The sequence below is a fragment of the Taudactylus pleione genome, unplaced genomic scaffold (assembly GCF_031769625.1).
Source record: "Taudactylus pleione unplaced genomic scaffold, aTauple2 ptg000449l, whole genome shotgun sequence".
Taxonomy (NCBI): Eukaryota; Metazoa; Chordata; class Amphibia; order Anura; family Myobatrachidae; genus Taudactylus; species Taudactylus pleione.
Window position 1 is genome coordinate 1,364,040 of NW_028284851.1, and position 16,547 is coordinate 1,380,586.

General features: G+C 47.8%; 1 protein-coding gene across 1 annotated transcript; it reads left to right on the forward strand.

The window, feature by feature from the left end:
- The first annotated feature begins 356 nt into the window (after positions 1–356).
- On the forward strand, positions 357–12,232 carry LOC148505576 (uncharacterized). Its single transcript, XM_088448046.1, has 3 exons — positions 357–2,193; positions 3,121–3,534; positions 12,108–12,232. Exons 1-3 carry the CDS (start codon positions 366–368, stop codon positions 12,230–12,232), a joined length of 2,367 nt encoding a protein of 788 aa, XP_088304172.1. The 5' UTR covers positions 357–365.
- Positions 12,233–16,547: the final 4,315 nt, after the last annotated feature.

Below are 16,547 nucleotides of genomic sequence, written 5' to 3' on the forward strand. Positions count from 1 at the left end.
GAACCTAACGACTCCCGTTAACTTCGTTGGTGGTGGCAGAACCGTGTTAGAGTAACCGCACGTGCTGAGGTAACCATAAGTCACTGGTGGCGATTCTCAGATTGAGGTATCTGGAGAATCGGCCGGCTGGTCGTGACAAATTGGTGGCAAGCGGTGGGATGATGATAATTGTTGTTTTTATCACAAGAACTTAAGTGAATTAATGGTGTGTGATTCTTGAGAGAAACTACATCATAAATTCACCGGAGAATTACGCTCAAGGTTTAGATTTTAAACGGACATACATAGCAAATAGTTTCTGTCCCCCCCCCCCCCTCTCTTGTTTTTCTTTTCTATTTTATTTGGCAATTAGTTTGAGGTCCAGAATGACCACAGAGTACCTGCAACAGAAAAGAGATGACCTTGTGGCCATGTGTATGGAGAGAAACATTGCCTGGAAGGGCCAGAACAAGGATCAACTGGCCCAATTACTCCAAGTGGCGGATCAGAATCTTGTTGCTGAAGGTGGCCAGACAATGGACAACCCTGCTGCAGAGGCGCAGTCTGTACTGGACCTTACAACAGATGCACAGCGGGGGTCGGACACCTCTGCTGGGTCAAGTGAGTCTGCACTAGAGAGTTTCCTTCAAACTGCTGCCAGGCATATGAAGGACAGGGACTCTGCTGCCACAACTCTGCAGCTGATGCAGCAGTTCCAAATGTCTGCGGACAGGGAAGCTGCTGGACGCCGAGCTGACCAGGAAGCAGAAGCTGCCGAGCGGAAAGCAGTCCGAGAGGCTGAGGCTGCAGCTGCAGAGCGCCAGGCTGCGGCTGAGGAGCGCCAGGCTGAGCGCGTGTTCCAGCTGGAGATGGCCAGACTCCGCGGACAGAATGCCACCTGTGAACCGGGTAGGAAAAAGCCCCGGCACGATCAATTTCCTGTATTGGAGAAGGATGGTGACCTCGATACGTTCCTGAGGGGGTTTGAAAAGACTTGCCGACAGTTTGCACTGGACCACAGTGAATGGGCAAGTTATTTAACCCCTGGGCTGAGAGGAAAAGCTTTGGAGGCGTTTGCAGATCTTCCCCAGGAACTGGATGGTGATTATGCTGCGATTAAAAAAGCCTTGTTACAGCGTTTCAACATCACCCCTGAGGCTTATCGACAAAAGTTCAGAGACTCAAAGCGCAGTCCCTCTGATACCTATGCGGGACTGTTAGCGCAATTGTCAACCCTGTTGCATCAGTGGGTTGATGGATTGCAGGTGACGGACTTTGACAAACTAAAGGACCTTATTCTCCAGGAACAGTTCCTCACACTGTGTCCAGCGGAGGTCAAAGAGTGGGTCCTGGATCGGGATCCCAAAACGTCTCAGGAGGCTGCCAGCCTGGCAGACAAGTACACCAGCACTCGGGCTTCTGTGGTGAAGAAGAGCTGGGGGATGCCAGGACAAGCAGCATGGAGAGAGAGACGACCTGGAGGATCACCCCCGCGGTACCCTGCAAAGCCAGCTGTTGCTGCACCTTTTGGGGGGGCGGGGGGAAAACCTGTTTTGGCAACTGGCCGCAGGTGTTTTACATGCAATGAGCTGGGGCACATCAGTGTTGATTGCCCCAAGAAGAAAAGATCAACACCCTCTCCTGTGAGTGGCCCGGCAGGGAAACCTGTGCCAGCCATCCTGTGTGTGGAAGGGCCCCAAGGACACCACCGGGACAATCTACAAGCGGTCCAGGTAGGACACCAAGTTGCACTTGGGCTATTAGACTCTGGCTCAGACCTGACTCTCATCCACCCAGCCTTAGTGGGTCCCGAGGATATTATTCCAGGGAAGACAATTACAGTGCGGGGAGTGGGTGGGGTGCACCCAGAGGTGCCTATGGCTCGTGTGTATCTTGACTGGGGAGTTGGGAGAGGTATCCAGGATGTTGGGGTGCTGGACAATTTACCTGCTACAGTACTGTTGGGGTGTGATTTGGGGAAAATGCAAACTAAATATGTAACTGAGAATGATGTTGTAAATTATGCAAAGTTACAAACTAACCCAGTTTTTCCCCAGGTGACTCCAGCTGACCAACCCAGCATGAGTACAAATGAATGTGATTGTATCAGTGATGTACAAAGTTCTGTTCTAGCAGATAACCCTTTGCAGTTCCACAGGCTGGAGTCCGGTCAGTCAGAACTGGGTCTGACGGTGTACCCTAATGAAAAACTGTGTAATGTACTGTTAACAGATGATATTGCAAATGTACCATCATCAGGGGTTGGAGTGAATACCGTATGCAACAATGAGTCTAATGTAACCCCTTCCTTTACAGTAATGACCCGGCCCACAGCAGCGCAGAGGGGCTGTGAGTTAACCCTTGCAGGTGTGGAAACCAGCTCAAAAGAGGTTAATCTCCCTCATTCCCCCTCCCTCCCTGTACTCAGGTCAGTCTCAGACACTGAATTGGGAAAGGGCAGGGCAGCTGCTGCCCTAACTCTATACAATGACCAGGTAGTCCAGAGGGATGCTATCAAAGCTGCACAGGACACTGACCCTAGCCTGGAATCTGTAAGAGCACGAGTTAGCCGAGCAGGTCAGGAAGGGAAACATGATAGGATCAGTCAGGAATACCAGGAAGGGAAACCAGATATAATTTTTGTGGAAAATGAAATATCTTTGGAGAGAAATGTCAGGGTTGTGCAACAAGGTGCAGTTACTGGCATAGCTGAGTGTCCCACTGTATATGGTACTGGTGAAATTACTCCAGTCCCTGGTGCAAATGATCTGGAAAAATTACAAGTACCAGGGATTGATGGTAACGAAATGTGTAAACGTGTGTCTGATGTGACTCCTGCCATAATTGTAAGTACCAGGGAGGAAGCAGCACAGAGGAGCTGTGCAGTAATCCCTGAAGGAATGAGCAGTGGTCTGCTAGCAGTCACAGAGGACAGTAATATTGTGTGTCCAAAGTCTCTCCACCCTCACACACAGACCCTCATTCCAGCAGATCTAGGAAGACAGGAAGTTTTCAAGATGGAATCTGGTAGGGTCAGTAATGTGTTAGAGTCCACCCATGTTTGTATGGCAACTGATGGTCCAGGTATCAGAGCCAAAGTATATAGTTCCCAGTATGTGATGTATCTCTGGCCTAAGACAGGTCATGAGGGGGAGGAAAGGATTCTAGCCCCAACTAACTATGACAGAGAGAACCTTAGCCTCAAACTTCCTGCTGCTGAGCCTGTGCTTGTGATCCTGTCACACACCACTGACCCAGTCATGAGCCATACACCCCCCACTGGGCTGTTGGATAAGGACCTGACTGGAATGCTGGATAGCAATGTATCAGAATTAGATGATCCTGTGAGGGACGAGGGTGTTTCAGAGCCACAGCTGACACAGTTAAGCATCCTACCCCTTGAATTAGAAATGCAGGCTGGTAACCAACTGTTTAAAAATGTGATGTCTGATTGTACGTTGCCTCCAATGACTGACATGGAGTTTGCAAAAGTTCCTTCTCCTGTTGTAGGTCTCAGGGAGCTAGAGATTGACAATGATCACTCCCAGATACTGTGTAAGGAGATGGAGCCAGGGCAGAGTGATAAAGGGAAGTACTCCCTACCTGAACCAGCAGTGATTCAGACCAGGTCAGATGAGCTGGAGGCCCAGGACTGCCCAGAAGGCATGAGTGAGGTGCCGTACTCAAGGCAGAGGGTAGAAGGAGGTATCCTTCACCCACAACCAGACATGGTGGAGGTTATGACTGCATGGTCTACCCCTAAGGTTGATGAGAAGGTTGTGTCTATATTAGGTACTGCCGAGTACTCCCACCGGTCTGAATCCCACTCCAGCACCCTAAACCAAATACTTAGGACATTTGTGAAATCCCAGGGAAGAGACCAGGAGAGGTTCCTGCCGCATCTCCTCTTGCCATACTGCGATGTGCCGCAGGAACCCTCTGGACTCCTATGCGGGTGCAGGGTGTGCAACCACTTAGATTTGGTTAGGAAAGAGTGGGAAGGTAAATGGATTCCCCCTGAAATGTCAGTGGTGTCATACATGGTGACGTTAAGGGAGGAGTTGCAGTCCCTAAGGGGAATGGCGCAGAACGATCTGAATACTGCTCAGGAGAAACAGAAGCTCTGGTATGACTGCAGCATGAGGGAGGGTACAATTGAGTTAGGCCAAAAGGGCCTGGTGCTGAGCCCTATGCAGCTGACCAAGCTACAGGCTGCCTGGGAAAGTCCCCAGCTACTCATACCACATCTCCAAGATATCAATAATATATTGGCACAAGGGGATGGGTGGAAGAGGCAGACTGTGCACCACAGTAATTTGCTCATAGCTTGGCATAACATGGAAGCTTGTGTAATAGCCATGTGTCACCTAAATAAAAATGATCAGAAATCTGACCCCTTGGTGGATTTAGAAGCTGCTGCACTGCCATGAGGTGACATGGTATTAGGGGTCACAGGAGAGAATGTGATAGGTGGATCACTGTCTCTCCTGTGCCCATCTTCAGGGGGAGGTGTGGCGTTTATTCCCGAGAATAATCGCCAGGAATGATGTCATGTAAATATATATATATATAAATGTGTGTATCAACATGGTTTCTAGGCAGTGTCCTGTATTTGACCTGTAGGAATACAAAGCTTGGAGGAGATTTGTCTTCCTGGAACCAGGCATCTAGATAACCATCTCTTCTCTCAACAGGCCATAAAGTTTGGGGAGAGATACATCCTTAATGCAGATGGTCAGACCTGGTCAAGCCAGGTCATGGGATATAAAATCCTTTAGAAGGGAGATGACAAGAATGTAGGGTATGTTACCTGATTATTGGTTTCTAAAGACCCCTTCACACTGTTTCAAGACCCCCTACTTCCTATAGACTATATGGAAGGGTGTGGCCGATTTCTTAATGCCCAGTGTACAGCAATGAAAGAGTGAAAAACCCAAAGGTGGGGGCTAGTGCAGCTGTGAGGGTATAACTATGCATCTCCCTCAGTGATAAGTGTTCTTGTGCCCAAGGAGAGTCCTGACGACTGGCCAGAATCCAATGCTCCTGTGTCTCCTTCACGACTGAGTCTAGATGTAAAGACTCTGGGTTCTTTTTCATTTTTAATTCCTTTTACTTTCTGAAACCTATTTGTGATATATTTGTATTGTCCATATTTGTACTACCTTTTTCTGTAATCAATAACCTTGGAAATATTTTTCGGATTAAACATTCTTAATCCAGTGTATTCTCCGTGTTCTTGTCGAATTCACGAGCCTGTGAGGTCAAAGCTACGTACTTATATGTAAGTGAGTGTGCATATTGAGATTTAAGGGGAGAACCTAACGACTCCCGTTAACTTCGTTGGTGGTGGCAGAACCGTGTTAGAGTAACCGCACGTGCTGAGGTAACCATAAGTCACTGGTGGCGATTCTCAGATTGAGGTATCTGGAGAATCGGCCGGCTGGTCGTGACAATGACCATAACACACATCTATTACACTGTATACATACATAGGACACTACACCCCCAACATGTCCTGACCACTGTACATGATCATAATACACATCTATTACACTGTATACAGACATAGTACACTACACCCCCAACATGTCCTGACCACTGTTCATGATCATAATACACATCTATTACACTGTATACATACATAGAACACTACACCCCCAACATGTCCTGACCTCTGTACATGACCATAACACACATCTATTACACACTATACAGACATGGGACACTACACCCCCAACATGTCCTGACCGCTGTACATGATCATAATACACATCTATTACACTGTATACAGACATAGGACACTACACCCCCAACATGTCCTGACCACTGTACATGATCATAATACACATCTATTACACTGTATACATACATAGGACACTACACCCCCAACATGTCCTGACCACTGTACATGATCATAATACGCATCTATTACACACTATACAGACATACTGTAGGACACTACATCCCCAATGTGAGCTGACCACTGTACATGACCATAAAATAAATAGTACAAAATGCCCTATAATTTATTTTTTACAAGAATAGAGCCAAGTATTGAAATGAATGAAGGAGTGTAGTAGTGTATGATTTCCAATTGCCCTAATTTTAGTGAAACAGTCCTTATAAAGGGAGGAGTTTTAGCTAAAAGTGGTAATTCATGGGTGTATGATGAAGCACTTGGGTGGCTACGGATGGAGTTTGAGTGGGTTGAGGGCAGGACTTAGGATATCATTCAAAGTCTGTCGTTGCGGCCGCTCGGTCGTAAGGGAAAAGGGGCCGGATATGCAAATGATCCGCTCGCAAGTCGCGTCGTTAAGAGCTTAAGGCTGACCATACCCTCTCTTAAGCACTACGATCTAGTCAGTGTAAAAACCTCCCATGTCACATGTGCCATGACACTACTTAGTTATTATGCACTCCCATAAAACACCGTTCGCATAGTCAGGCACGCCTGCGTTCGGATCTCCACTCCCCCGTTCACAAGCACCTTCCCCTGTTACCACCCACAAACGCCTCATCCTGTCACTCAAACTAACGACCTGGCCAAGTTGAAGGAGAGAGAAATTTCCGATCGCAACAGCTAGTTTGCGCACGCGCATTGCGAAACTTACGCATGCGCTGTTTTGCGAACATCGCTGGGTACGACCGAGCGGCCGCTTACGACCGACTCTCAATGAGGTCCTAATTGTGTCCAAAATATAACATATGTAAATGTTGGGAGGGAATGTGAGTAGGACTCTGTAAATAGATTTCTGCCATTTGCATGTGGTACCCACAATCTAAAGAGTAGGTGCAGGTTATTTTCCACAGGTGCAGTTTCCAAAATCAGGGTGTGTCTGTGAAACTATGAGCGTACAATACTGACAGGCAGAGGTGCTTGGACTAGGGATGGCCAATGATGGCATGAAATCATTAATGGTTTGCAGTTGCACCCATCCATGGACATCCCTGTTGTGGGGAATGGTAGGCAGCCGGTCAATCAGGGAAGGCGGTGTGGCTAAGGGGGGCACCAGAGGGGTAGAGCTAAGCTTGGTGGCAAAAAATAATAAAATAAAACATTACTGCTTATAGCAAGCCATTGAATATCATTGGCAAAATAAGGATGGTTTTTGGCCAACCCTAAATAACCGGGGCCCAGCAAGGCTCTCTACAGCCCTGCTGGTACTTTGCACTTGTCCTCTCATAGGGAACAGGATGTACTAAGGTTGCGGTGACCATTCCTCCGGTCACGGCAACCTTACTGATCACATATGTACTAACATATGCGATTAGTATCGCAAAGGACAGCTCTTGCCATAAGAGCTGCCCTTTGCGAAGCAGCCGATTCCTGGTGACGGGGTCTCCGTGGGACCCTGTCCCCTCCGAGCCCCGGGAGCTTCCTGCTGGTCACATGTGCAGGAAGCCCCGGGCTCCTCCTCCCTGCACCCGGAAGAAGATTAGGAGGAGACGGAGGACCCAGGAGGAGCGTGGGCCGGTGACCATGGAGAGTAGGTGGGTGGGGGCCAGCGCTGGGCGACGGCGGGGCGGCGACGAAGCGTCGGGTGCGGTGTCCGGTAAGAAGCCCATAGGCTTCTATAGGGTAACGCCAGGTTTTTCTGGCGTTACCCTCCACGCCGAAAAAAGGGTGGGCGGGGCTTAGTACATATGGAAATGCGGTAAAAAACCAGAAAACTTGTTTTTTACCACATTTTTCCTTTAGTACATCCCGCCCAGAGAATGGCATCAGAAAGAAAGGAAATGATATATAAACAAGGTATAATAGTAATGACATGAAATATAGGTAAGCTATCCTGCGTGAGGTCGAAGGGCCATAGTAATGGCTGCCGTCCATGATTAGCTCGCTCATACCCAGCCTGACCAGGCCCTGGTATGCGTGGCTGCATTGTGCTAGGCGTTAATAGAGGTGATCCCTACAGGGATGGCTCCAGCACAATACAATCGTGTGTTATTATTCTTCCTATTGCAATCAGCTGTGTGAGTAATTCTGGATTATCACTCTGTACCCCTGCTACGGTGATAATAATAACTATGTACTATTCCAGCGTCTCTGCGCCCATGATTGCTGCCAGACACTGCAGCATTATGAGGAGATAAACAGCTTTACCAGGGTCTGTTCAGAGCATCAAGCCCCAGCATGTGCAGAAATATCAGTTTATTATTTCTATGACGCCGGTTATTCAGAGAGGCGGTGTGCATGTGTATATCTCTATATCTCTTACCCTTCACTCTGAGAGACCTGGATGCTGAGGCTGGAGTCTATTACCACTGTATATACACTGGAGTGCCAGAAGTCATGGGATAGCAGCATGTAAAGGTGATGGTAGGGGGCGTCACCGTACTGTGACATCTTGAAAATGCCCAGACCTGCATCAGTTGTCATCTGACATCTTGTAAGTCAGTTTGAACACACCGGCCAGGCTGCTCATGGCAAGGTGACGTGAATTAGCGGAGTTGGAACGGGGCATGATAGCAGGCGCCCGACGGATGGGACTTTCCATTTCCGAAGTTGTGCGGATATTCAACGTTTCTTGATCTACGGTGTCACGTGTGTATCGGGAATACCTCATGAACCAAATTATCACCCACTGCGGCCAGCACAGTGGCTTACCATGGGTGCTTATCGATCGTGACCAGCGGCGTCTGGTCAGAACTGTCCGTGGTAACAGGCGAGCGGCACTGGCTCAAATCACATCCACATTCAGTGCAGGAGGAACCACATATCCAGGAGGTCAGTGCAGCGTTCTTTAGCTTCCATGGGATATGGGAGCAAAAAACCCACCAGAGTGCCCCCGTTACTACGGTTATGACACCAGACACAGTGTCTCACCTGGGCTCTTGAAGTCACTAATTGGACCCTGAAGCACTGGCAAAACATAGCCTGGTCCGTTGAGACACAATTCCAGTTGTTTTGGGCTAATGGCAGGGTTTGGGTAGAGGCCACGGACCCCAGTTTTAACAAGGCACCATACAGGCTGGTGGTGGTACTATAATGGCGTGGGGAGTGTTCATGTGGCATGGGTTGGGTCCGCTGGTCCACCTGAACATGTCATTGACCGGTAACTGCTACGTTGCACTGCTTGGTAGTCCTTCATGTACCCCCACAACGATGGAATATTCCAGCAGGATTATGCACTGTGTCATCGGTCTCAAATTTGTCCAGAATTTGTTCAAGGAGCATTCTGGAGAGTTCTGAATGGCGCACTCCCGAATCTACAGATTGTGGCTGAGAAGAGAATGGGGCTAAATACATGGTTATTCTGTCGAAAGTAACATTTATTAATATTGTTATTATTGAAAAAAGTTGCGATTGTGTTTGTTGGGCATGAGGAATGAAACGTGGTCTCCCCATGGCTGATCCCTCAAACTGCTGCCCTCGTTCATCATTTAATACCAGTGACAACAATACACCAAGGGGTCGATTCAAATACAAACACGGAGCCCGCGAATATCTGCAAACTGCGCATGCGCCATAGAAGACAACTGAAAAAGACTGTCCATACACCGCATCACGCAAACGCACAGGGACCGAAAGTGCGGGTGGCTCTATCCGTCCGGCGATGGGTCTCTCTTTTCCTGGGTGGCAACTAGGTGGCACGGCATGGTCCACCAATGACGGCGACCATCCACAGAAAACGGGTATTCGGCATAGATGGTCAGATGCTGGCATTAGTATAAGGTCATAAGCAGACTGGAATAGTGGCCGCGGTTGTGTCAGACTCAGGATTAGGCATAAATGTCCGTCAGGTTCTGAGCTCGGGTACTGTGCTGTCTCTCCCTAATAATCACCCCTCCCAGCCTCTCCTGCACCCCCCTCTGCAGGCTGTAGGTATATTATGAAACAGGTTTAATTCACCAATAAGGATAAAAGAAATACTGATTCCCATTTTAGAAAAGCTGCTGCGTCCTTATGTCTGGGGAATGAATCGTTGGATCGCTACGGATATTTTGTAGGGTAGAGATAAACAGAGCGGATATATCTATGGCCGTGGAAAATTGTCTTTGTAAAATGTCATCAATGAATTGTTGGCACTAGCTGTCTAATAGACAGAGTGGCTGTTGGAGCTTTAATAGAGATGACCCTTGTGTGTTGGAACGCGGGATAATTGTGACATGTAAGTAGATGAACGGTGCACAGATAATTCTGCAACTGGCAGTACTGACCTTTCTTCATCCACTGACCTGACAATATGGGGCTGATGGGGCATCCGTCTAATGAACCGGTCAGGCGGATGTTTCTATCACACAGACGGTCATTCCCGGCCCTATTGCCGCACCCGTGTTTCATGCATCATCCAGTACAAAAAAAAAATTACTTCCTGTACATGTGCACCAACACTTGGCTGCCCTGGTGGTGTTAAAGACATGGGCCCGAAGACAACAAGTTGCAGGTTATCCCGCAGAACTTTACTCTTTCGGAACTGCATGGACTATAATAAGAGAGAGATCAGCTGTAAACATTCTTGCCTACCCTCCTGAAATGGCCCGGGAAGATCCCAAAAATGTGGGCAAGTCTCCCGGGTGTTGAGGCCACCAGGCTGCGGCCGCTCTCCTCCCCAGTGTAGTGTCCGGCACAGGCAACTGATAATGTGATTCGCGTTGAATCACATCAACGTGGCTCCGCCCCATTGCACAATGGTGGCAATCTCTGTTACATTCCTCTCTCCTGACCACTTTTGGGCGTGACACGGAGGTGATCTCAGACGCATCTGTAGCTACGTTTATTGTCGATCTCATGCCTGCGACTTTATGCAGATGCCGATACAAAGCCCATCCCTGGATGTGTAAAGACTGAGACGCCCCTTTTCAGCGCCCGTACACTCAGTAATACCGGATGGCGCATCCTCAGCTTACACCATTGGCCGGTGTAGTTTCCCTGTCTCAGTATGGCCTCCTACGTGAGTGATCAACCGCTATCCACGACACACGTGTGCAACACTCCCATGAGATGGACCATCGTTGTGCATGCACTAAGCCACCTACCAGTCACCGCCCAGAAACCCCCCCTACATTTCCAATGCACTTTTTCCTGTGTGCGCCTGAAATTAGAACTGCGACTCCACGACTTAGACACGTGCGCAGTAGCAGACAATCGCTCCACTACATCCAACATCAGCCGTGTCTCCCCTTACGAATCAGGGCCCTTTGTGCATCTGAATCATGAGTTCCTAAAGTTCAGCTTTTGTATAGATTGTACTTTCCCGCTTTGCCTAGCAAAACAATCGCCTCCAATGTCCTTTATTGTTAATGGACCCGTAAGTGCCATGCAGTAAAACGATGTTTGATTTAAGGTCCTTGCTCGGCTCTTGCCGGATGTGAAATATCAGGCCCGGCGTGTGCTGTATATATGACAGGCAGAGCAGGTGCTGATATAAAATATCCAGCTCCCCCTGGAAGCCACCGAGACGTTAGATTCTGGAATGCAAAGCGATTAGGAGGAATTGTTCAAGTGACCAAAATGATGGTCTCCGTGATGTCACTGGTTCCAGGATAAGTAAGTAAATGATAAGGGCACTCTTACTAAAAACTAGTCTTAGGTGACTTATGGCTGAAATATACAACTTCCTGGTACAACATGATATACTGTAGCTGACGTCATTGGCTGTTACTTTAAACTAATCGGTACAGTGTCAGTGACAGTTAGTTTATGATAAACCGGAGACTAGACTCTATAGTCTGACCCTCCGAAGACGTAGAAGCTGCAGTAGAGGTAAGTGATCTATTTTGCACATTTAACTCAAAGAAAAAAAAAAAGTCTCCTGTTAGTGGATCTTTTCCCTATGTTCCTGTATCTGTGTATTTGGCGGCTTAAGGAGTGTTAGCTCTTTAGCTTCCATTTCAGCTCAGTATCCAGGAGTAGATCAGCGCGGAGGACTCCGGGGCACTCAGACTGTCATAAATACGCTCTCAGCCTGTCAAATAAGACCGCAGCCTGGTGCCTTTAGTACAATCAGCATTTCAGCAGCTCTTTAGACAGTCCTTACACCCTACAGTTTGTCAATATGCTTCCGCTAAAGTGCGAGCGCTGACAGAAAGCAGCTGAAAAACCAGTAAATAACAAAGGAATTGTACTACGTATACTGTAAAATGGATAAATCTGACTCCGTCTACTGTATTTTCTCTCTCTGCAGGTCCTGGACGTTGCATTATTTATCACAGTCTCCGCAAAGCAAAGGAAGTGATGGGAACAGTAAAACGCATGAAAGCGCCGTGCGGGCCGCCACCTGCTTCCAACCGTTTCAAAGAGTTCTGCTGATTAATAGACTTAGAAAGGACGATCTTTACCTACTTTTGTGTAAATAGGAAATTTCAGAATTGCGACACTTTAATAAAAATAGAAGCTCTAGGAGCAACGCAGCCTACATCTCGTAACTATAAATCATTCCTTATTGCTTCCCATGATCCAGTTATAAACACGGAATTGTTGTGTGTGGATTGAACGCTAGTAACAGAGCAATTTACCAACGTTCCCCTATAAGCAGCAATGACAATTGCAGATTATCATTTTTTTTCAATCTTTCATTTTTATTATTATTATTATTATTATCATTTATTTATATGGCAGCACAGACGGTGTAATGGTTAGCATTACTGCCTCACAGCCCTGGTTTCATGGGCTTGATTCCCACCACGGCCCTATTTGTGTGGAGTTTGTATATTCTCCTTGTGCTTGCGTGGGTTTCCTCCGGGTGCTCCGGTTTCCTCCCACACTCCAAAAATATACTGGTAGGCTAATTGGCTCCCAACAAAAATTAACCCTAGTTAACGTGGTGTGTGAGCATGTGATAGGGAATATTGGCCCTGATTCAGAGCCGGACGCTCTGACCAGAGCGCTCGCTCTGAATCAGGGCCCACCTCCATTAATATGGAGCGTCCTCCTGGACGCTCGTATAGCTGTGGGTCACCACCCACAGCATATACGAGCGTGCAAAATGATGGTCGCGATGGTCTTGACCATCGCGACCATCGGAACTGCGAGCAAAAGCCTGCGGTTGGGTTTCTCACTGACACTAGTGATGTCAGTGGGGCCGGCTTCAGACGGTAGGCGTTCCCTTGGAAACGCCTCCGTCTGGCAGGCACGCCCCCAGCACACCCACTAAAGGGGGCGTGCTATCAGTCACCATCGACAGCACACCCCCTTTGATGAGACACTCCGAGCGAAGGAAAGTCCTTCGCTCGTAGGGTCTCGCGCATGCGCACGACGGAGCTCCCTCCGTCGTGCGCATGCGCAGTGGGGAACATCGACCCACTTGCGAGCGTACTGCTGCTCGCGAGTGGGTCTGAATGACCCCCATAGATTGTAAGCTCCACTGGGGCAGGGACTGATGTGACTGGCCAAATATTATCTGTAAAGCGCTGCGGAATATGTGCACGCTATATAACTAACTGGTAATAAATAATAATAAATAAATAATAATATGGCGCCACAAGTGTTCCGCAGCGCGTACATAGTACATAGAACTAATAAGTAACCAGTGCCTTACAATACAATACAAAGCAGGACATGGACATGTATAATAAACATTGCCATATTAGCGACCTTTACGCCCACATAAGCAGCCGAGTGTTAGTTGCCCTAGTGGGGAGTAAGAGAAATTTTAAATTACAGTAGGGAGAAGCACAAGAGGGTAGATGGTCCTGCTCGAAAGAGCTTACATTCCTTAAGGGAGGGGCAGACAAACAGGAGTGACACAGATGGGGTAGACGGAAGGCTTTAATGAAGTAGTGGGTCACAACACCGTGCCCAGCCTACGCTCAGATACGCCAACCTGACGTAGCTAGGTGGTTGTGACATGAGTTTTACCTAAGCTGCCACCACGAAGAGTATTAAAAAATAGCGCTCTTACATTCACCAGACACTTGAATCTCACTTAAACTCACAGTTATTACACAAATATAGCATGGGCCTCTCCAGGCACGTTAGAGCACAGAGGTAACGCTGATAAAGTTTTAGGATTTATTGAGAAATACTGAATCTCCAGGGTCAAATTACAAGAAAAATAGTTAAATAAACAAGACATACATACATACAACTGCACAGGATAATTTAAAGTAAAAGAAAAAGTATAAAGAATCAGAATCCTAAGGTGTCTTAGAGAATCTGGGTGGAGGGAGACCACCAGGAAACACGAGGATGATGCACCCTTAGCTGGCAGCTACTCCAGGGCCGTATCTACCAAAAGGTAAACCTAGACAGTTGCCTAAGGTGGCAATGGTTTGTGGGGGCACCTACAACACTGAATGGGCGGCATTAGTCCATTTAGTGTTTTTAATTCCCCAGACACAGACCATAGTCTTGTGACATGGAGGAGAGGCAGCAGGAGACTTCTAATACGGGCCATACGGTACATCTACAGCCCTGGGAAAATTTTAAAATTTAACATGTTAAAACCCCCCGTGTTCTTGCCGATTCCGCCCATTATCGGGTTGTAATTGGAGGAATTGAGATTGGCCAACATGTTGGCTTTCTCTCATGCCCCATCTACGGCAGAATGGAGAACTGCTCCAATACAGGCTAGATGTAAGTGTCCCATAATTGGGGCCCATACATCAGGCCGCTGTTGGGGCATTTCCCCATTCTGCAGGTGCCTGGGTTGGGGCATCGGTGAAACCCAACATGTTGGACAATCCCGATTCACCTATTCCGACCCAAAAATAATCAGAATCAGTGACTTTTTTTTTTTAACATGCTGTAATTTGCTGATTTCTCAATGTCCGCCAAGCGGCGTCGGCAGACTGGGAAATTATGGCCTGCATTATGTGTGGGTCTACTGGCTGCTGATCCTCCATGTCTGAGATGAGCTGGGACCGTAGATCCGATGTCACAGCCAAGCATTAAGCACAGACCTCATTCAGCGGCGGTCGGAGGATGCAAGCAGTCGCTAAGAAACTGGGCGGACACTTGAATCCTGACCGCCCGCCTCTGTTGCGGTCGTTAGGCTGTGGGTTAACACCCACAGCTCTAATGACCGCTCGGGTGATGGTTGCGATGGTCAGAGACCATCGCGACCATCGGGGCTTATGACGAGACCCTAGGGTAGGGTCTCACTTGTCGTAAGCCCCGGAGAGCTTCTGGCTCTAGTGATGTCAGTGGGGCCTCCCCCAAACGGTAGGCGTTCCCATAGGAACGCCTCCGTTTGGGCTGCCACTCCCCCGGCCCGCCTTCCAAACGGGGCGAGCTGTCAATCAACATCGACAGCTCGCCCCCTTTGGAAAGAGACCCGCTACGACCAGCGCTGTCGGTCGTAGCGGGTCTCACGCATGCGCACGAGGGATCCGGCGCATGCGCACTGGCAACACATCGAGGCGGCCGTGCGGTCGTAGACCGTACGGCCGCCTCTGAATAACCTCCATATTGCCATCCTAAGTACTGTATATGCTTTAGAATAGTGAGGGACTGAGAGAAATATGTAAAAAATTAGGTGGTCGCCCTCTGGTGCCTCTACCTGTATTTAACACATAGACCCATCGCTCTGAATTCTGCTTTACTCTACAGACTCTACGTTTTTGGCAAAGAAAAGGATTTTGATTTTCAGATGAATTCTGATCATGTGACTGGTAAGATCTCTCTCTCCCTCTCTCTCTCTCTCTCTCCCCCTCTCTCTCTCCCTCTCTCTCCCCCTCTCTCTCTCTCTCTCTCTCTCTCTCCCCCTCTCTCTCTCTCTCTCTCTCTCTCTCTTTTGGTCAGAGAGTAAAACTTTTTGCCAAATTTTTGCTAAACTGTCTGACAGTAGTTTCAAGTGTTAAAAAAAAGTCTCAGCATTCTGGACAATATTGTTTTTCAAACATCAAATAATAAAACTTTTCAGAAAGTAACTCGATCCATAAAATGCACATTACAACCAGCGTTTTATGCTAAGACTGACCTTGTTTTTCTTTCAACCAATAATAAATATAATAGTGAATAAGCTGTATATGGATAATATAATTATTGCCAATAATGTTCTAGAATGTGATTTTAAAATTTTTAACTGTAATCTTTCTTCTAAAGCCTGATTCAGTGGTGCAGGCAGACGCTGTGGTGGGTGCATATATTTTTGCAACTGTATCTGCGCCTTTATGCTATTGCTGCGACCGATTATGAGCTTACGGAGACGTCCACCTAATGCGGCGCTATACCGTTGTGGTGTGTACTAGGACACACCATCATTGCACCATTGGTCGCACCATCTAAGCTTTTCTCCATCTGGACATGGCACCATATGCCAGTGCCACTGCGGAAAGAGACGCAGTTACTGTCAGTAACACATCTGTGACACGCCCACATCTGCTTAACCACCCCCCGTTACCTCTCAGGAATGCCAATTGAAATTTAAGGCTATTTCAAATTTGTACTACATCTCCTGGTGGTAGCCATCATGCACCTACATAAAACCTTGGCTGCTTGCATGCAACATAAACACTGCGTGCACCTCATGTTCTCTCTATACTGAATTGTCTGCTCCCCCACTCTCTATGTTCTCGGCAAATGACACTCAAAGTTAATTGATTGCACACTGTGGGCCTGATTCAGTGGTGCAGGCAGACGCTGTGGTGGGTGCATATATTTTTGCAACTGTATCTGCGCCTTT